This window comes from Prosopis cineraria, unplaced genomic scaffold, assembly GCF_029017545.1.
Source record: "Prosopis cineraria cultivar Desert tree isolate PC_DT_omini unplaced genomic scaffold, ASM2901754v1 PC14, whole genome shotgun sequence".
Taxonomy (NCBI): domain Eukaryota; kingdom Viridiplantae; phylum Streptophyta; class Magnoliopsida; order Fabales; family Fabaceae; genus Prosopis; species Prosopis cineraria.
Window position 1 is genome coordinate 3,953,694 of NW_026555345.1, and position 21,938 is coordinate 3,975,631.

A 21,938-nucleotide genomic window follows, 5' to 3' on the forward strand; every position below is an offset into this window, starting at 1 on the left:
TTTTTTAATTTTATTTATAAGTTATGTTATTAAATTTTTGTCATAAATTTTTTTTTTACCCTCTATTAAATGTTGGAGAGAGAAAATATATTATTAAAATATGTATATTTAAATGGGCAAAGTTGAGAATTTATTAAATTTTAAAACAGAATTAATAAGTTTTAAAGTTTTATTTGATATTGGTAAAATATGTTAGAAGTGATTTATAAATAAGATGAGAAGAATATATAGAGGATATTTTCTAAAAGTTTGTTTTATCCTAAATATAAGAGGTGTCATAATAATTTTGAGAAATTAAACAATTTTGTCCTCATTGTCTTGAAAAGGGAAATCAATGTTTCTCTTGTTTTATTTATAAGTTACTTTCAACATATTTCACTAAAAATAAAAACCTTGAAACTAATTAACTCTATCTAAAAATTTAATATATTATTAACTTTACCCCTATTAAATATATATATATATATATATATATTAACAATATATTTTATCTCTCCAATATTCAATGAAAGGTAAAAGAAAAAATTTGTGATGAAAATTTAATTAAATGACTTATAAATAGGACACAAAAATTTTCTCTCTACCTTATAAATAAGAATGGAGGGAATATTAATTATGTGTTTTATCTATCAATATCATATCAATTGTGACATAATTAGAGACACAACTGGAAAATTGACATTGTTATGATTTTTTTTTTCATTTTATGTGCTTTTCAACTAAATACTTTCTCCGTCCTAAATTATAAAATATTTTTAGATAAAATTTTACATACTAATAAATCTCATTAAATACACTTAACCTTATCTTTCCCAAACAAAAATATAGACTTTCAAAAATGCCCATAATTTAATATATTAAAAAGAGAAAAGAGAAAAATTATAGAGAGAAAAAGGATAATATAAAAATTGGTACATTTAATAAAACATTAATCTACTTAAAGTGTCTTATATCTTAGAATAGAGAAACTCCTTCAAAAGTGTCTTATAATTTAAGATGGAGAAAATAATAAATTTTTATTGGTTTGTAAAATTTAATTAAAAATATTTTATATATAAAAATAGAGAAAGTATGATACAACAAACCATAGCATGCTTTGTGTGTGTGCGCGTGTTTTTTTTTTTTTTTGGAGTTTCAAATTGTAATTATAAACCACTCATTATTGAAATTTCATTAAAGGAAAATGAAAAGACAACCACATTCACAAGCCTGATACCTACTTCCTCCGTTCTTATATATATATATATATATATATATGATATTTTTAATTGAATTACACAAATTAATAAAAATTAATTATTTAATTAAAAGAATAATAATATTTCAATTTTGCTCTTAATTATTATAAATAAAAAATGAATCTCTTTTTTCAAAATAAATTAATAAAAGCACTTATTTTTTTTTCTTTTAATTTAATAAAGATATAATAGTCCATTCATTAAAAAATATGCTAACAATTTCTTATATTTAGAGATAAAAAAAAAGTTCTAGAAAATTTTTTTTATATAAGGACGGAGGGAATTTTTTTATATAAGTGGTTTATTTAGAATTCACAAATGATTCAATACAATTTTAGTTGTCAAATTGTGTGGTGAGAGAGAGAGAGAGAGAGAGAGAGAGAGAGAGAGAGAGAGAGAGAGCGCTCAAATTAATTCCGCAAGTTTCAAAGAATATACTGAAATCGCTCACAGTTAGTTATAAATTCCGAGTAAATCAATTGAATAAGGTAGATAGCCTACTTGAGAATGGTATTGTCCTATTGGTCTTTCAATCTCATTCCCAATTCTGAGATTTCAGCCTTCAGAAGTCTAGTTGTGGGAGAGAAAAAAAGTTTAAATTAATTTCACAAATTGTGAGTGACATTATTGAAATCGCATGAGTAATCAACTGTAAATTTCAGAAACACCATTTGTGAAAACCAATAATCTCTTAAAAAATTTCAAAATTAATATTTACAATTAGGATTAATGACCTAACAAGAACCTTGCTTGTCATTTTCCAATATTTTGTTTCGTCATCTTGCTATTTGAGGGCTCTCATATTTATTGCCTCTTGTCACGGGTACACAATAACAGCATTGTAAGACCACTAGTGTTTATATTATTTCGAGAAAATGACAAATTAATTTTAGAAGCAAAAATAAGAAAATAAACCAGGTTAATATACTAATATTGTTAACCATACACATGCACCCTGAAAGTAACTGACAAAAAACAAAAAACAAACGATGTACAACAAATAAATCAAACAGGCTTTCTTATATCAATGTGCTTAAAATAAAACAAGGAAAAAAAAAATTCATGAGATTTGATACAAGAACTCTTAAAATATATTAATAATTATTGGTCATGTATAATAATTGTCAAGGTAATAAAAACTAAACTAATCATTGAATCAATTAAAATACTGTTTCAAAACTAAATGGTCAAAACTATAATCAAACCGTGATCAAATGGATCATAAATAATATTTTATTAACCCGATTAAAATACTAATTTACCAGTTCAACCAAGTAGGTTGACCAAAATTTTCATAATATGATAATTATATTATATATTATACCTCTTCAGTCTCCAAGAAGAGAGAATCACGAGTGATTATTTTAATATAACGGACCCACCATGTATAAAATCACCAGTACTAATAACTTGATCTACCTATAATTTGTAAACCGCAGAGAATCATCAAGAACAAGTGAATAGCTAGTTTGATGTTTTCATGACAATGCTGACTAACTATTGCTCCTATTATGGGTAGGGATATAAAATAAATGCCAAAGGATTACATCTCCATTCTTCAAAATACCCGTACTCTTCTGAACTATCAATCTGGATCATTTGAAGTCACTTCAAGTGGTTTCATTTTTACTTGAAACAATACTTCAACTGATCTGTGCTCTTCGAACTATATGTACCTCAGTTCTTTCCATGTTAAAAGAGAGAAACCAGAAAAAGAGAGTCAAACCACTTTAGGAAACTGAATACCTCCTATTTCTTGAAGGTGTGGATTTAGTTTCTTCTGGGTTAGCAGAACCAATACTCTCTGATGAGTCTGATCCACTATTTTCTCCTCCTCCTCCTCCTTTGCTAGCCCATGCCTTCATGAATGATCTTTTCGACTTTAGCAGACCCTTCATCTTTGAAATCACAGCCTTATCTGAGTTAGCCTTGTTATTCTCATCTCCAGTATCTTTCTCACTGCTCATCCTCAAGGATGCAAGTTCCTTCCTTAATGCCTTCAGCTCCTCTGCTGTGCCCAAACCATCCACCGAGTCATCTTCTGTGTTCGCAGTTGTTCCTGATCTTGAGCTGCCATGAGAACCACCATTGTTGAGATCCTTCATTCCTCCTCCTCTGTTTCCGTCAGGAGTGCTGGCGCCAGACAATGCAGCAGTCCTAACCTGCTCGAAATAGAGCACTTGCACCACTACTCGCAATGGCAGCCTCTCGTTTTGCACGGCATGCATGCAAGCTTCAGCTGATAACTTTTTGCAGTCCATCAACTTGCATATCCTCTTCCTCTCGCCTTTCCCAATCCCGGGATGAACCTTAAAATAGGCAGAATTGATCAGTTACCTTCACATAAAATCAGTCATACAGATTTCTAAGAAATGTTATCTGTCATCAATGGATTTGTCCGTGGGCAAGGCATGCCAATGAATGTTTTTGGTCCAAGCCAAAAATTCGAGCCATTAGGCTTAAACTCAAGTCCATGTAGCAAAGCCAATGTAATATCTCACCATTGGCATGCCTTGGCTTGGACCATTTTAGTGCTTCCTATGTGATGTTATACCTAAATGGTGGCTTACTGGATTTAGCCCAGGACTGGCCCCCAAAGAGGTATAATCATCTAGGAAGGAAGAGCTGCTAGGCATAATATTACAGAAATTTGGCATGGATTTCAAATCTCACACCAATTGGAACGACAAATATAGGATCTAGTCTACCAAATTCATCATGTCATACAATCCAAGCCAAAGAATAAATCTTTTCAGGAACAGTAATTACCTTAAGATACATATCAATGGCCCTGTAAAGCCCATCATGAGCTGGACGGGGAATGCTGGATACCAACTCAGCAAGATCAACAAACTGAGACAAAGGCAAATTGGGATCCTTTGCGATTTCAGCAAGGTATCCATCTATGAGCTTTGCGACCATTAGCTTGGAAGCATCTGATAAGATCCCAGCAGGCTTTCTTGTCCCCTCAAGTTCACCATCGCCGCCAACGGACTCAATTTCAGTATTGTTATCCTGGATCAAATACTCCTTTACAATTTTCTTTACTATGTTAACATCATAAATGGCGTTAGCATCGCCATCTGGGGCTAGTATCAAAATATCGCTTACAGAAACCTCTTCCAATTGCTGTCCTATTCTCTTCACCAACTCTTCTATGGTCATATCTCCTGACTCCACAGTAATGGCAGCTTTCAATAACTTGACTAAGAATCTACAAGAAACACAGCCTTTCTCAGTTGGCAATAACCATACAATTGTTTCAACGATCAAATGATGCTTCGACATATCCCCACATTGGCTGATACCCTTGCTGAAATTTGGCAATCTTCTATAAGCATAAGCTTTGAGAGCTTCTCCTATAACTTCAGCAGCAAGAATTGCCTTGGTTTTGATATTAGTAATTACTGACTTAAATAAATCAACTTCAAGCTCACATAAGTCCTCAACCCACCAGTCTTTGGGAACCGACCGAGCTCTGACACCATTCTGGTTTTGATCGATCCCATTTTCCTCTAGAAGCTTCTTTCGGTTATAGGTATAGGACCAGTCAACCCTAGATACATCAACGCATGCCTTATTTGCTATAGATTCAATGCATCGATTGACCACTTTTAGGTCTTCAGTCAAGGGTGAAATAGACTTGCATGTCTGAAGAACAATGATTGAGTCTTTCCAACTAAGTAAAATGCTAGAGCTAAGGAAAACATCAATCTTGTAGATAAGGTTCCCTTTATCAACAGTTTCATGCATTCCAAGGTACTCAGCTGCACATCGAGCTGAAACCACATTGTAAGCATTCAGGGTAACAATCATACCATAGCAAAACTTGGCACATATCTCAAAGGCAGAAGCCCCCCCAGGAATGTCAGAAATTTGAACTTCATCTCTGTTTTCTTCTTCATTAGTTGCAGTGATCAACTTCTGCAAGCGAGAACTCTTGGATAGAAGAGGAAACTGCACACAAGAGTAATGAGTTCATTAACAGCGGAAGATGAAAGAATGATTTACATGTTCATTTGTAAATAAAATGATTCAACTTCAATCAATGTTTTTTAGGTGTTGGGTCCTAAAGGCAAGAAACTGCTAAAAGCTAATGTAGAATATCTCAAGCCTAGTAGAAAGATTACTGTTTTGAGGCATACCTTATGTAAATAGAACTTTATATCCCCAACATTAACAATGATATCTGCTGCCAGCTCATTTGCTACATACCTGCACATGTAATGGATCCTTTAAAGAACTCTTTACACAGTGAATTTTAAAACTAACATTTACACATTGAAGAGAGCAAGAAAAAAGTTTGCTAAGTGGATCAAAGAGAAAGAACTTGAGCATCTACAACCAAGCTAAATCATGCCTATCCTGCCAATTCCTGCATAGATATACTTTCCAATAAGTTTTTGACCAAGTAATAATTATTAATTGTTAAATGATGGAAGCATAAGCACCTGACGTCTTTGACTATCGCCTATAGATGAGCAGCTAATGTTGATATGGTTTAACCACACTCCCTTTTAAAAAGATATACTCATTTGTATTTATTAAAACTTACTGGATATGAACTTGCAGCAAAACGCATTAGAGCCTCCATCAGTATGTTGCCCATACTAATAATTTTCGACTTGACAGAATAATAATATTTGGCTACACAATTTCATCAAGTATCAAAAAGTAAGCGAGACTTCACTCAGTTATTACATTTCCTGCTTGCAAGCATTAGCATCCCTATCTTGTGATTATTGGAAAAATGTAACTCAAAAATGACACTGCCAATACTTGCCCTTAGATGTACAAGAAATCAATTACTTTCCATGGCTGCAGATGGCATCAACAAAAGCCCAGACTCCAAATTTGTTAAATAGAACATGAAGGATGATCTGATGTTCTTTCACATTGCGGACATGTAAAAACAGTAACTTTCAAATAAATAAAATGTTAATACTAGAAAGCTTTTGCTTGATCACAAAAAAAGCAGATTCCACAACTGAGAAAGCACTTGCAATGAAGAAAATGGAGGAAAGAAACAATGCACATAATTTACAGCTGTAAAATCAACAATCTAGTACGAAACAACGCCCCCCCCCCCCTTCTTGTGACGGAAACAACAACGCCTTTAAAAGAACCTGTGTAATCTCACCTAACATTGTTGTCAGTCTGAAAGGTGTCTGGCTTGGAACCAAGTTTCATGAACTTCATCTTGACAATACAAGATCTGCTTCCTCTCTATGACACTCCAAACAAGAAAAGACTTCCCCAGAACTCAATAACTAATTGCTAAGTCCAATAAGGCATCGCCAAACATCCCTAGTGAACCACACATAGTAGCCTGAGGTCAATGAAAAATTCCCAAGAAAGGGAAAAGACAACCCCACCAGTGGGGACCAATCAACTCATTGAATGAATCAAAGTTTCTTAGCTTTAAGGATCAACAATTTGGAGTGTGACCGAATCTTGACAGCGAACAAGGCACAAACTGAATCAGAGAGAGAGAGAGGGAGAGAGAAGGAGAGATGAGATCAGATTGCCCAATTTTTTAAGCAAAGGTTCTCTTGGACGGAAAAAGACTCAAAACTAGGGCTTGTTTCCTTGGTCGTCGGCAAAGCCCAAGGAGTCCGGGCTCACCAAATCAGCTCAGGGGACATCGCCAGCAGAGTAAGAGCACTAAATAATTCTCAAAACAGAGACAACCACAATCACAAATCTGACTCCACCTCACTTCCCCATATTTCTTTATATTTCACTCTCTGAGTTATCTGTTCCATGTTTCCCCTCCTTTTTTAAAAGCAATGGCTTTAAAGCTCCCAACACAGAATTATCTAATATGAATGGTATAATCCCTTGTCTCTCTCCTTTTTCTACTCTCCTTTTCTTTTACCGTTGAAGTTTGAAAACCTGCAACGGAAAACAGCATCTCGGTATCAGTTGAATAACCCACCAAAACAGTAGACAACAAGCATCTTTTGCGAAGGTATGGGTTGTGTGAAGAAGATCAGGAACATGGGGTCATTTTTATAGTAATAAATAACGAAACATGGACTACTTGCAATGTTATTATAAACAAACTTGAGCTGAAATCTGAGGAATCTACCAGAATATATCGCAGAAATCTAGTAAAATAATGAAGCAAGATCATGACTTTATGCCTGATCATGCCTGATAGGGATGAATCTCTCAACCCCACATGAAGCAATATGCCTTACAAGTCCCAAAGGTCACTCTCCGCATCATTCCCGACATATAATCTCAGAACCCATTTTTCAAGCTGATGAAGAAATAAGCAACTGAATGCATTGTAGCACCCACCACACACTCCGAAAAAAAAAAAAAAAAAAGAGCCGTGCAGGCCAGGGCAGGAGGGTGAGAGAGAGAGAGGAGAGAATGTGATCCCCTTGTGTCTTATTAGAGCTGAAGCAACCATACTATCAAAAGACAGAAGACGAAAGAAAACTAATGAAAAGAGAGAAAAAATGAGACCGAGATCTTACACTAGAAGTTCAGTAGAACAGGGACACAACTGCAATTGTTGCTGTGCATGCCAGTGAGTGTTTTATCGAATCAGGAGCACCAAAACTGACCCACCAAAGGGTTTTTCGCAAAACCACGTGACAGAAACCAAAACAAAATCTTAAGGAAACCCAGCACAGCCCATCAGAGAATATGAACAGAAACTGTAAGTTTTCAGGACTGAGAGCACACGAAATGCCCAACTGTTAGGAAATGAAATGGCTGTATGAGGGAGGCTCTCTTTCCTGTTCCTTCCAGCTATACACTTTCCCAATAAACTTGGTCTTTTAAAATCGCGAGAAAGATAGAAGCATATGGTTCAATTTTGGGAGTTCATCATCATCAATGCACTCACTCAGCACGTTGCTCAGCTATGCACGCCAAAACTGACACTTCAGCTTTCTTTGGGGTTCAATAACACGGAGTGAGGGAGTTGTATAGTATTAAATGAGCTTCATTTCTTGCGTGCTGATCAATGCTGAGTGCTGACTGAACCCTAATCAATCCTCCACCATTTTAATTCAGAGAGACGGTACTATTGCATCAGTATCAGGAAATCTTTTTGCTAGTGGACAGTTGGCAAAAAGCAAATCTTTGCCTTTGAGATGTCAACAATTTAACGAGGCGATATACAAATATCAGCTATCAGCGAACCTTTTTAGAAAAAACGAACAAATTAATGAAAAGTTAAGAGAGGTTGTCTTGGATGTTAATCTGTATTTAACGGTTTCGTATTTTGGTAACATATCAAATGAACTCTGTCATCAAAGATAACGCCGTAATATGATGTAACTTTGATACTTGGTCAAAAAGAGATACAAGTTTTTGGAAAGCTAGGCTTCTTATAACATATCTTTGATCAATAACTTAGTGACAACTTCACTGAAGCAAGTTTGATATTACTTTCTAATTACTATTTATATCATTTTGTGACCATATTTATATGTGAAATCCATCCATTTAATTATCAATAAATGTAATTTTGAAGCAAATCAATGTGCATATTGACTTGCTTAATTTTTTTCAAGCTTTTGATTATATTTTTTGCACTTTTAATCATCCCCACTTCTTGTATGGAATTGCGACAATATTATACTAGCTCCATACCATGAGGTCCAAAAGAAAGAGTAGAGGGTATGTGACAATTAAAATAGACGTGGAGAAAGCATATGATTGCTTGGAGTGGACTTTTGTAGAAGAAATTTTATCTTCTCTCAACTTTAATCCTCATTTTATGGAATTAATTATGGCTAGTATTAGCACTGCTGAAATGAAGGTTCTCTGGAATGGGGAAGAGACACGGTCTTTCAAACCAACAAGGGGCTTAAGACAAGGGATCCTCTAAGCTCTCATCTCTTCTTTGCTGACAATTTATTTTCATTTTTTTTATTGAAGCAAGTGTCTCACAAATGGAAGAAGCCAAAAAAGTCATGGAATTGTCCTATAAAACTTTGAGGCACCGAATTAATCTCACCAAAACAAATATGTTTGTGTCTGCTAATGTCAATATCCATAGGGCTTTGGAGTTCAATAACATTTGAGGGATTGGAATAACTCCAAATCAAGAAACATACCTTGAGGTGCCACTTCTCCACAAGAGGGTAACCAAAGCAACTTTTGCTCCTATGATCTCAAAGATACAAAGTAAGTTATCAAGGTGGAAAGGCTGATATCTTAACATGGCAGATCGCTCAATCCTTATCAAATCTATTATTTTAGCTATTCATAGTTATATTATGCAATCCATGTTGCTACCTAAAGGTATTCTATATGAAGTTGAAAAGCTAAGTAGATCTATTTTTATGGAATGAACACTTGGATCAGAAAAAAGCTCCATCTAATATCATGGAGCGCTGTGAAAAAATCCAATAAGTATGGTAGGTTGGGTTTTAAAGACTTGAGATAGCAAAACATTGCTTTTATGTTGAAGCTCTATTGGGGACTTGTAACTAAACTGAATGCGTTATGGGTACAAAGCTTGCAAGCCAAATGCAAATGTGAAGGAACGAAAATTCCTAACACTTACACAAAGAAGAATATGTCGAACACTTGGAGAAGTATCACACAAGTCTAGGATGTATTCTTGAAAGGATTGGGGTAAAAAGTCAAGAGTGGAAGAAATACTTCTTTTTGGTGGGATCTATGGTCAAGTCTTGATCAACCTCTAGTCTCATATGTTGATAATAATATGGCTAGGTTAAATCCATGAGCAAAAGTGAGGGATTTTATTAATGAGAATAATGAATGGAAGATCTTGAATTGGCAACCATTCCTTCTAGCATAAATCATTGAGAAGCTTAAACAATTTAGACCACCAATAAGTGAGAATTTGGATCGGTTTTGCTGGAGAAATGGACAAGCGGGGGCTTTCACAATGAATGTAGCTTATGAGTTTGTAACCAAAACACAAGAACACCGACCAGACTTTGTTTGAAATATAATTTGGAAGCTACCTGTTCTAGAGAAAATCAAAAATTTCTTGTGGCAAGCTAGCCATGGGAGACTCCTAACAAACTACCTAAAAGTCACTCGGGGTTTGAGTGAGAGTGGTAACTTCCCTTTTGGGTGCTCTAGTGAAGAATCCATTATGCATATTTGGAGAGAATGTACCATTGTTCAACATTTTTGGCTTCTCTTAATTAACCCACTATACTTGCACAAATTTTCTTCTTTGTCTTTGCAAGATTGGATTAGATGAAATCTCAAGAAGGATAGGATATTAGGTGTGGAGGAATTACAAATTGGCCTTGGAAGAGAGTTTTTAGCTTTGTATGCTAGATCCTTTGGAAGAACAGATGCAAGAGTCTTTGAGCAATCAAGAATCTCTACTCAACAATTACACCATTTCAAGAAGAATTTTATTAAATAGAGGATGCTGTGAGGACACATACTGGATACCACCACTAGAAGGCAAATTGCGGCTTGATGTTGATGGGTTTATAACTATAGAAGGACATGCAGCCTTTAGAGGAGTATTAAGGGACTAGTGAGGTGATTGGATATTGGGTTTTAAACAAACCTTGGGTATCTTGAATCCTTTAGCTACAGAGTTAATGGCAATATATAATGCTCTTCTTATTATTAGAGAACATAATATGCAAGATGCCACTGTGTTCGCTGATTCTTTAAGTGTGTTGAATTTGCTGATTAAAGATGATAGACTTCATCATACACTTAATGACACTATGAAAGAAATCAAACAAATCTAGTCAAAGATGCCTCATGTCAAGATCACTCACACTTATTGTGAAGGAGTTAGATGTACAGACCAACTTACAAAGAATGTCCATAAAAGAGGGTTTGAAGTGATTATTATTCCCTCAATGTCATTAGAATGTTTGAATCTTTTTGTTTCTAAACAAATCAACCTTACTGGTAACCTAGTTTGTTTTGTCTTTTGTTTTGCCAAGCTGTTAAGCTTGTCTTGTTTATTTCAAAAAAAGAATTGATGTAATTCATAATGGCTTAGTTTTTTGTTGTTAATATAGTGTTTCAGTTTGTATTCAAAAATAAATAAATATAATTTAACATAAATATACATTTTGGAAAAAAAAACATAAATATAATTTAAAAAATATTTAAAGACTTTTGTTGCCAAAAATTTTAATAACACACAATATAATTTTGAAAATGAAAATTTCGGTATAAATTATAAAAAATTGCCAGATATATTTTTCTATTTTGTGGCAATTAAATATGAGGGCATCAACAATTTTGCGACTATTAAATCCGAACCGGCACGTGCACGGATCTACATTCTCTGTTTTTCTTAAAATGCAAGAAACTTCCTACAATCCCTGTTTGCACAAGAAACTGACTGTATAATGACACTACTTATAAAAAAATTAAAATTGTTTCCGAATATTGTTAGAGGGAGAAATGAAAATTTATCTATATTTATATATCTCTATATTGGTAGCCTTGTTAGATGTTCCGTATTTACTGTATCTCGTCTATTTTCTCTAAAATTATTGAACATTGGATTAATTTTCCATATATATAATTTTTTTAAAGCATTTCTTACTAGCACTTGATACAGGTGGTTTTTTTTTTTTTCCTTGGTAAAACGATACAGGTGCATTTTGTTAAAACCAAAGGAACAAAAGATCTCTAAACAAATCTATAAGTTGAGTTTAACAGAAAAAACTAATTTCTCATGATATAATAGATTAAAGTTTGAACGATTTTTTATTGAAAAAGTCACCCATATTTAATACCTAACTATATTTAAAATATGATTATTTTAAACAAGAGGATGCAGTTAAGTAATAAAAAATAAAGAGATTACCTTAAAGGGAGAAAAGAATAAAGAATAATAGTTAATCTTAAAATATTAAATTAATAATAATTAAGCTTTTGATAAATTTTAAAAAAATAAATTATAAATATCAATCTAAACAATAGCTCTTACAATATAATAATTATATTTAATATTTAAATATCTATTTATGATTGAAATTTTAAAATTTATAATTATTTAAATTAATTTTTTTAACTTATTTTTAAAAAAAATTATTGAAAACTTAACAATAATTAATTTAATATTTTGAAATTTAGCTATGATTTAAAAAAAAATGTAAGATTGTCTGAAAGGATTGGTAAACGGCTCAAGTGATGGCAGTCATCAAAAAGTGTCCAATCTTGCTTTATTTTAACATTTTAGGTTCTCAAAAGAATATAACCTCTCTCTCTCTCTCTCTCTCTCTCTCTCTCTCTCTCTCTCTCACAGTTTACCAACATAACGTCTCTAATAATGTGTACTGTGTTTTTCTTCAAAAAAATGTGTATTATTATTATGTTTATCTTAACTAGCATCCGGTTCGGTTCGAGTCATTCAACATCTTTCAAATTTTGTCGCCGTTCATGAACCGCTTATTTATAGCAAAAATTATATAATGGTTGATAATTAGTCAATTTAATGTCAATTAAAAATTGGGAAAACATTAATTAACGACTCATAATGGTGAAAGCGGCCGGGTACGGAAATTTGCACCAGAATGCAGCATCATAGCATTAGCATGTAATGTAATTCATATGATGATGCTGCAGCAGCAACCCACATGGGTTTTCATCATTTCATTTTCTGCGAAACATTTTTTTTAATTCAAATGTCCAGTGAAAAAATCAGATATAATATTTTTTATAAATAGAAAATATTCAGTTTTCATGAAGAAATTTGGGAGAAAAGAACATAAGTGTTATTAAATGGGGAAAGAACCTGTGCCCCAGAATTAAAAGCAGCTTTGCTTTGGGTAAGCCCATTAATATTGGGGGAAAATCTGTAGACTTCAATTCCATTATTAGTGACAGAGTTTACCCATAAAAAGAAGAGCTAGTTTGGGATGCTGATTTCTGAGAGGGCTTTTAAATGCAATGAAAATGAAATAGAAGAGGATATGGAAGTGAGAGCAAATAAAGCAATCACTTTGGTAGAAATAGAGAAGGGTGACATCTTCAAATCCTCTTTTTTTAACTTTGCATATCACGTAAAAATTAAAAAACAATCACTTGGGCCTTAGATATGATTTGATTTTAATCTCTTAACATGTCACATAGAAATTAAAAAACATTTATTTTAACTTTAGATATGATTTGATGTTGATCTCTTCGCATAATTTCTCTTTAGTCCTGTATTAAAAAAAATAGCCATTTGTTTAACTTTTCAAAACCATCAATAAGATATCAAGGAACTGTATCTGTTTTAAAAAAAAAATTGATAACATCATGATTCAATGTTTAAATTTTTATCTAAACGTTTATATCATGCTTGGTAGGTAAAAATACTTATAGAAAGGAAATGAAAAATATATCCATCCCATTTTTTTTCTAGATGCATCTCCAATTCTCTTTATAAAAAATATTATTCTTCATATAAAACATATTATTAGTGTCTAACGATATCCTAAATAATATCATTTTTAATTAAAAAAACACATGCGTGCAGTTAAATAAATCATCAACAGGATGCATGAATACCTGTAAAATAATTGGGGCAAATGATGGGTGAAGGAATCTAGATATTAAATAACTTTATAAATATTAATAATATGATAGAAATAATAATAATGAAAAAGCAAAGACATGAAAATGATAGAGTAATTATGAAGAAGAAACATCATTTAAAAAAAATGGAAACACAGGCACAGAACCAAATATACGTGGCACATGAGAATATGAATGCTTTTTGGTGATGCACATGTTGTCCTTCCCGTGCTTTTCTTAAACCCTGTGTTTTTAATTAAGTATGGACCACCATACCATTTACCCCTTCCCTTTATCTTCTTCCCCTTTATTCTTCAACTATGTGAATCTCGTCTATTCAACGTGGGAAGTGGCTCAAGTTATTTATTTATGATTCATGAATAACAAAACTTGTTAATATTTTTATATTATATATTAAGCCCCAACGGTTTAGAAAACAAGTATTGATTATACCTATAAATTTATATCATGACTTATGTTCAGGGTTAAAGTGCAAATCTACTTTCAAAGTTTTTCCAATTGATATTCTTAAATATTTTCAGATACAATGTTCCCCTTGATATAATTAAATTGTTGCAATTTTGACCTGACCTAATAGATTATTGATGTTGATTGTGAAATTGTTTATTTTGATCATTTCTTGCGTTGCTAAATTTCCATGTAGGCATATGAGATAAAGAAAACAAGGCTATTGAGACGTGACTGGGTTTTTTTTTTTTGGCCTCTGATTAAATTTTTTGACCCTAATCAATGTCTTCCCTCCTTCCTCCTCATCTCTTATCACCGGTGAACATTTACATATCAGAAATTTCTTTTTACCCTTACTTAAGACATCAATGGCTACGATCCATGACTTCTGGAAAACACAACTAGCTAGGAGCCATGGCTTGCTGCTTTAACCAAAACCTCTTAGCTTTATTTGCATCAATGTTGAACAATCATCATGAATTAAAAAAAAAAAAACACCATTCACCTGCAATCCAACATCAACAAACAATTTAAAATCCAAAACAATCTTTTTAGTTTTCACTCAAAACAAAGTTTTTTTTAAAAAAAACCCTACTTATTAGTGTTAAATAAGAGATAAAGTACATGCTAAAATCTCAGATACAAAATTTGAAACCATAGAAAAAATGTGGGTCAAGGCTTGACTTCAAGAATGAAGGTAAGAATTAAAAATGTATCTTGCCATAAGAAAACAAGCATCATCTAAGGCTTCCCAATAAGGATAACGTGAGAATCAAAACATCATTCTAGCCGAGGGTTGCACCAAGCTCTAAAAGACGTACAGTCAATTTTTGTTGTTAAAATCTCAATCTCTTGCTGACTAAACCTGCTTCAAAGAATCCCTAAGTGCTCCAACAAGAGTGATAAGAGCACCTGAAGAATCTTGGAAGCCGTTGGGATACCGTACCAATTCAAGCTCAATGTCATCGAAGGTGGGATGGAATCATGCCTCCATCTAATACTGAGGAGCGATGGGCTTCTAAACGTCGACAAGGAATAGTTGGAAGTAAGGGCAGAACAATGATGAGGAACAATTGAAGAGTTTAGATCTAGAAGAAGAAGGTTGACCGTGAGATCTAGAAGAAGGAAGTTGAAGGAAGGTGGGACCTACATTTATTTTTATTATTATTTCCTTCGCCATGTATTTCCCACGTCAGTTGTAATTTAATCCGAGAAAAAAAGGTGATGTAGATGCCTTATAAGCATGCCACGTAATTGTAAATAAGTCAATTAATAGTCAACATCATTAGTCCGTTAGATCAAGTCAAAGTTGTAAGATTTTAATTACATCAGGGAAAACATTGTACCTGAAAATAGTCAAGAATATCAAAACCTTAGAAATACTTTTGAGTGTGGATTTGCACTTTAACATCTTATATTTAAAATAAAAAAATGAAAATTAGGATTTATTTTTAGAGATGGGATAGTCTTATATTATAATACTCCATTTGTCTCAAATTATAAAAGACAACTTAGATAAAATTACACATGCCAACAAATCTCATTAATATTAGAGAGAGAAAATATAATGGAAAGAATAATATCACAAAAGCATTATTAATAAAAATTTATTTTTATCAAAATATTTTATATTGTAAATATCAAATATGTATTAAAAGTATTTTATAATTTGAAATAGGGGAAGTATTATATAGATATTTAGTTCCTCATTGCCACTCCATTTGGGCATGTCGCTTAATTATATTGGGCCTTTTATTTCGCTTGTTGCACCAGGCCCAATATGTGGGCTTAAGTGGGTTTCCATTACAATGCCACAAGTCCACCAGATAGTGATCTATTGGGCTTTAAGTTTTTGCTACTGTCATCCTGATTATAATTATCAGTACCTAAAATTGTGGTGCAAACATTAAACGAGAATATATATATATATATACATATAATATTTGACGGTATTAAATTATTATTCAGTTATGTTGAGCTACACACACCAGGAAGTTTTTTTTTTCTAAATGCAGTAGATAGTATTTTTTATTTCTGAAATCTTTAGTTTTTTCTTGCATTGGGGGAATGAGGAGCTGAGTCCAGGAAGAATTTCTCCAAAAAAGAAGAAGAAAAAGAAAAATTGCCTAAGTTTTACTGTTGTGCTCCCATGAGGAATATATAAAGAGAAACATTGTCTACATGTAATTCTCCCAAAATCTTCTTGGTGCGTCAAGAAAATTTGAATCCTGAATCTCTATCCATTAATTTATCATCATACCTTCAGATATTTGAGCCAATATCAGGTAGTTAAAATGACACGTGATTAAATTTGTGCGCCATTTAAGCTTATTTAGGCACTTGGGGAGGTTAAGCACCTAATTAAGGCATCAAATTCAAGCCACAACTTGATGAACCGAACCTTATCTACTTCATAAAAAAAGAGGACAAGTCAAGTGGGTATTTGAGTGTGTAGCTAATAAGTACGAAACCTCAAGCATTTGATGTAGACCCAATCAATTCATTCTTTAATTAATCTTCCTAATCAATCTTATTTGCTACCTAATCATCTTTGTTTTTGCCAATTGCAATTCCACTTGAAGCCTAACTACCCCTATTGATGTCTAACAGGATAAGAATTTATGCCTAATATTTGCATAACAAATAAATATCCAGTATTTATCTAACATGTAATGAAGAGGTGTAAAAATAAGTTGATTAACAAAATTATTATTATTATTATTATTTTTTGATAGAGAAAACTGAAAGGAACGCTCTCAGACTTGCGCTTGGAACATAATGATTTGAAGTTTTTTCTTTTGAAACTCCGACAATTATGTTTAACTAAAATAAAAAAGTATGTGACTAAAACTGCAAGGAGTACAAGCAAACATTTGTTAACAAGCTTATTCTGTGTATATATAATTATATATATTTACAATCAATGTAGTATCAAATTTTATTCGTGTTCAGCCCGAAAACATTTTATTCGTGTTATTTTGCTTTGGGCAGTTTTTAAATAGCTTTTCATGAGAGAGTTTTTTAAATAGTAGGCTTATGCGATGTGGGAAATGTGAGAACGTGTTCGCGAGCGGGAACACGCCTAATGAAAACGCGTTAACAGTAGCGAGTCGCATTCACGCTTCACAGAAACGTGGGTTGACTCCAATGCTATTATTTATTATTATAATAACAAACCCACGTTTAAGAATTTGGTGAAAGCAGAAGCAATTGTAGCTTCTAATGTATTCTTTTTAATTAAATCTTAATTCGCATACAACTTGATATTATAGGGAAAAAATGTATCGAGAGAGAGATCTAAAAATGCATTAATTAATCGTATCAAAAAGGGTACATTTTATGTATTAAAATAAATTATAAAATACCTCAAGTATAAAAGAAAATGAGTGAGAGATATACAATGGGAAAAGAGAAAAAGTGAAAGGTGATTCGCTTAAAAGAGAAAACAAGGGGAAAAAATAGTTAATTTCATATATTATTTTGAAGAAAATATTTATGTGTAATAAAACTTATTATTCTATCATATTATTTATATGACTTGCAAGGTACATCACTGACTGGAATTGAAATGTGATTTTTAATATTACTATCAATTTATAAATTATTTTATCCACCTTTATTTTTTTATTTTTAAAATTATTTTTGAACATTGATGCCAGAGATTTTAACATAATTTTAAAATTTAAAATATATAGCATTACATTAATAAGCAATACATATGTGTCCAAGAAATGATATGGTAGGAAAATGCAGAAAAAAAAATCATAGATAAATATAGAAGGAGTGTTTTCTTTCTAAACTATTCTCAGTTTTGGAAAAAAAAATTGGGGAGGGGGGTTGGGTTTCATATACTCCTTAGGTTTAAAATATGCATTTTTAATTTTTTTAAAATATAATTATTATCTTTTTTAAATATTATTATGAATAAATTACTTTATAGTTATTTTAAGATAAAATATTTATTAAATAGGGGTATATATAAAATAATAAAGTTAACATGAAAATAAATAACTATTTTATTAAAGATAAGATTTTATTAAAAATACTTTACATTTTTAAATGAAAGGAATAATATTTTCACTTTGTTTTCTCTTTTTTCTTTATTTAGAGAAGGAAAATGCACTTTTTATTTTTCTCTTGCTTCTACTTTCTGGTCCGAATCTTATGGTAATTAAGGGGAGAGGGGTCTCTCCCTTTTCCTCCTCCATTTCTTTAATCCCTACCATTCAAATTATTTTATTAAATAATTTTTTAATTATAAATTTATAAATGGTAGGAATTAGAATAGTAGAGGAAAATAGAGGGAGAAAAAATGGAGAGGCTCCCTCCTCATAATTAAGAAGGGTTGTATATGTCATAACATGTTTAAACTTATACTTGAATTATGGATTTTAAATTTAAATTAAAAGATGTTAAGAGAAATAAGGAAGAATTACAATTAAATTTAAAAAATTAATTACTACAAAGTTCATTGATAATTGAACTATTAATTTAACTCAGTTATCAATAGACCTTGCAATAATTATTTTTTATATGAGACTTTAATGTAATTCCCTTAAAAAACAACTAGTATACAATTTATAACATTTCACCCAAAAAAAATGATAATAGACTGCACTATTTGTAAGACTAAAACGAGATTGATACTGTGTCAAAAAAAATGAGATTGATATTTGACGTGATTTTTTTCCTTATGAAAAATTTTCCAAAACGTTATTGTAATTTTTTGTTAAAGCTGCTTCTTGTAAAACTTACAATAATTGAAAATAATTGAAAATAATTGCATTCTTTCAACTCAAAATTTCAAACCTTTTAAAATTCAAGTGCATGATATTGGTCTAAAAAAAAAAAATCAACTGCATGACGCAATTTTCCCAAACTTCGACTCGTCGTACAGTGAATCTACCAAATAATTTTAATACAATATAAACTAAATTACATTTATACAAATATATTAGCGGTCGATACGTGAAAAAGGAGTAATCAAGAGAGAGGTTGAAATTAATTAGTAGGGTTGGATAATCTAATAATATACGAGTCTAATGCTAGTAAAAATATTTAAATTTTTATTAAAAATATGCATATATTTAATGCTCCGTTGTGCTTTTGATCTGATTTCTCATAATAAAAGAAGACTTGTAATAAAAGAAAAATGAGTGTGGTTGGATAGATAATTAGCATACTCCAACTCTCCAAGGCGAAGAGAATACGTATGGAATACAGAGTGTGTCAAAAGCCACGCAAATAATAAAAATATCATCTCGTATTTGATATTATCATCCCTACATTTGCTTTCAACCTCTGAACCACATGGCCAGATTTCTGGTCCAACCCACCTTACCCCCTTAGCCTAACTCTCTGGGCATATTCCCCCCACTTATCCCATACGTTTTATTTTTTGTTTTCAATTATTTCTTGAATTAGCATTTATAGCCTCGAATGGTAAAATCGTCACTGTAAAGGGGGAAAAAAGGAGACATCTATAGTTAGATTCATGTATGGATCTCATTGTTGTTTCTCAACTTGTCAAGACTCAGACTTCAATGGGGACAGGTCATTTAAGCAGTGTATAAATGGAATAAAATGACTAGTGTGTATATATATATATATATATACCAATAATAATATACAATCATGCCATCGCCTTCTGTTTCTGCGTTGTTCACACGGACCTGCATTATTATTACTTTTTCTTTTATTTTCTTTTCTTATTTTCTAAAAAAAATATAGTAAATTTCTAAAAGATCAAATTAACAATAGTTATATTTTAGATAATTTTCTTAAAATATCAGTTGCAAACTGAATATTATATATTTCAAACTTAAATATCTTATTTATAATTACAAATTATAAATCCATATTTGTAATTAATTATTAGGAAGTTTTATAAAAGATTTAACTATCATTAATTTTTTTCTTTTAGACTTAATTATCATTCTCCCATCTTTAAAAAAAGTCAAGCATCCAGCTTGACTTCTTCCAAAATTCACTTTCAATTATTAGTTGTGCTTCAGTGTCACACGGCATTCTGAAGGTTTGGGGAGACTTGTTCCTTGCACATATGTGTGTACAATTAGTTGTTAAAATCTAATAAAAATAGCTTCATGTCCAGAACTCTATAGTACCTCCACATTTTAATTGGATCACTTTAATTTATTGGAGAATTATTTTGTGCTAGATTTGATTATTCCAAGTTATAAAACCTAATAGATTTATTCAATATTTTCAAATATATACAAGGCAAGCGAAGTTAAAAGACAGGAGGATCACGTTGTATTATTCAAAAGTGTACTTACTCGATATTTTTTCATGAATCACTATCACGATGACAAAGGCTGGCCATGAACTAAATGGATATATACAAATGGTGAGAATAAATTATAATTATAGAGGACTAGCTTCCAAACACAATAATGAACCAATGTGTCTGTCTGTACAGAGGAACAATGCAAAAAAAACAAAATCTCGAACTTGGAAAGTTAATCCGATTTCCGCATAACCCCAAAATCAAGAAGAAGAAAAAAAAAAGAACAACGAGATATGATCAAATTCTTGAATCTATCTGATTCAATACTCTAATTACAAGAATTCCGATCAATTTTTGATGAAGAAGCTGCTTGATCATTATCGATCATCTTCATTCTTCAATCCATGAAGAAACGAGGCTTCTTGGCAGCCGCCGGCAACGGGCTCTCCACCTCTTCTTCTCCAATCTTCACACTCTTCCCGGCGGCGCCGAAGATCCCTGCCAGGGAGATGTCCGTCAAAGGAGCAGGGAGGTTCAGGTCAAATCCACGGTGGCTGTGGGTGACTGATGAGGTGTTCCCCTCAGACGACGTGATCACCGTCGTTCCACCGGGACCGCTGTTGTTGGCGTTGCCACCGTCATAGTGGCAGCGCTTGTGGCCGCCGAGGGCTTGACCTGTCGGGAAGGCCTTGTGACAGATGGAACACTCATGCAACTTCCCACTGCCGCCCACAGTGGCGGTGGCGGTGATCGAGGCGGTGGAGATGGAGGCGGAGGAATTGTCGGCGTTAGGGTGATGATCGGAGGAGGAGGACTTGCGGTGGCTGGCCTTGTGTCCTCCGAGCGCCTGGTACGACGGGAAGGACTTGTTACAAACAGAGCACTTATGAGAAAGCTTCATTGGAGGAGGAGAAGAGGAAGGAACAGGGGGGGAAGACGACTTCGTATTGGCGGTGTTATCGTTGTTGTTGTTGCCGCCACTGTGAGCGAGCATGAGGAGGCAGATAGCGAGGTACTCTTCCTCAGCGGAAGGCTGATTCTGATCAAAACGGTGACGTTTAGATCGCTTTCCCTTAGTCCAAGCCTCGAGCGAGTGAAGATCATCTTCACTGAACATTGAATTGGGAGTACTAGTAGGAGAATTCAGAGCCTCCAAAGCCATTTTAGAGAGAGAGAGAATGAGATAGAAGATATCCTGGGGGATGATGAGTGGAAAATGAAGAGGAGGCTTCTATATATATATATAGGGGAAAGAAAAGACCGGGAAAGGTGGGAGAGTGAAGTGGGTCAACTAAGCTTGGCTTGCTTGTTAGGTAATGTGAGGGAAAGAGAAGAGGGAAATACAAAATAGGGCATAAATTGAATGACTGATTCCAAGTCAAAACAGCGGGATGACATACGTATGCGCTTATGGAATTGGGAATTCGATGCACCTGTGGGCTGCTTCTTTCCCTTCTTCCCACTGTGTTTCTTTTCTTTCTTTACTTTTTTTTATT

General features: G+C 32.9%; 2 protein-coding genes across 2 annotated transcripts; both read right to left on the reverse strand.

Annotated features, from left to right (window-relative positions):
- Positions 1-2,638: 2,638 nt before the first annotated feature.
- On the reverse strand, positions 2,639-8,149 carry LOC129292716 (BTB/POZ domain-containing protein NPY2-like). Its single transcript, XM_054930328.1, has 5 exons — positions 7,727-8,149; positions 6,379-7,133; positions 5,384-5,453; positions 4,008-5,195; positions 2,639-3,547 (listed from the first exon to the last, which is right to left on the reverse strand). The coding sequence occupies exons 2-5, from the start codon at positions 6,435-6,437 to the stop codon at positions 2,969-2,971; spliced, it is 1,896 nt and encodes a 631-aa protein (XP_054786303.1). The 5' UTR covers positions 6,438-7,133; positions 7,727-8,149; the 3' UTR covers positions 2,639-2,968.
- A 12,382-nt stretch (positions 8,150-20,531) lies between these two features.
- Positions 20,532-21,658, reverse strand: LOC129293273 (zinc finger protein ZAT10-like). The gene has a single exon (XM_054931146.1). It carries the CDS (start codon positions 21,602-21,604, stop codon positions 20,840-20,842), a length of 765 nt encoding a protein of 254 aa, XP_054787121.1. The 5' UTR covers positions 21,605-21,658; the 3' UTR covers positions 20,532-20,839.
- Between the last annotated feature and the right edge of the window lie 280 nt (positions 21,659-21,938).

Bases quoted from the DNA above. Each gene is read 5' to 3' on its own strand.
- LOC129292716 (XM_054930328.1), bottom strand. From the start codon at position 6,437: ATGAAGTTCATGAAACTTGGTTCCAAGCCAGACACCTTTCAGACTGAC. The intron at 5,454-6,378 runs GTGAGATTACAC...TTACATGTGCAG, and splicing joins CAGACTGACAACAATGTTAG to GTATGTAGCAAATGAGCTGG. The intron at 3,548-4,007 runs GTAATTACTGTT...GCCTATTTTAAG, and splicing joins CCATTGATATGTATCTTAAG to GTTCATCCCGGGATTGGGAA.
- LOC129293273 (XM_054931146.1), bottom strand. From the start codon at position 21,604: ATGGCTTTGGAGGCTCTGAATTCTCCTACTAGTACTCCCAATTCAATG.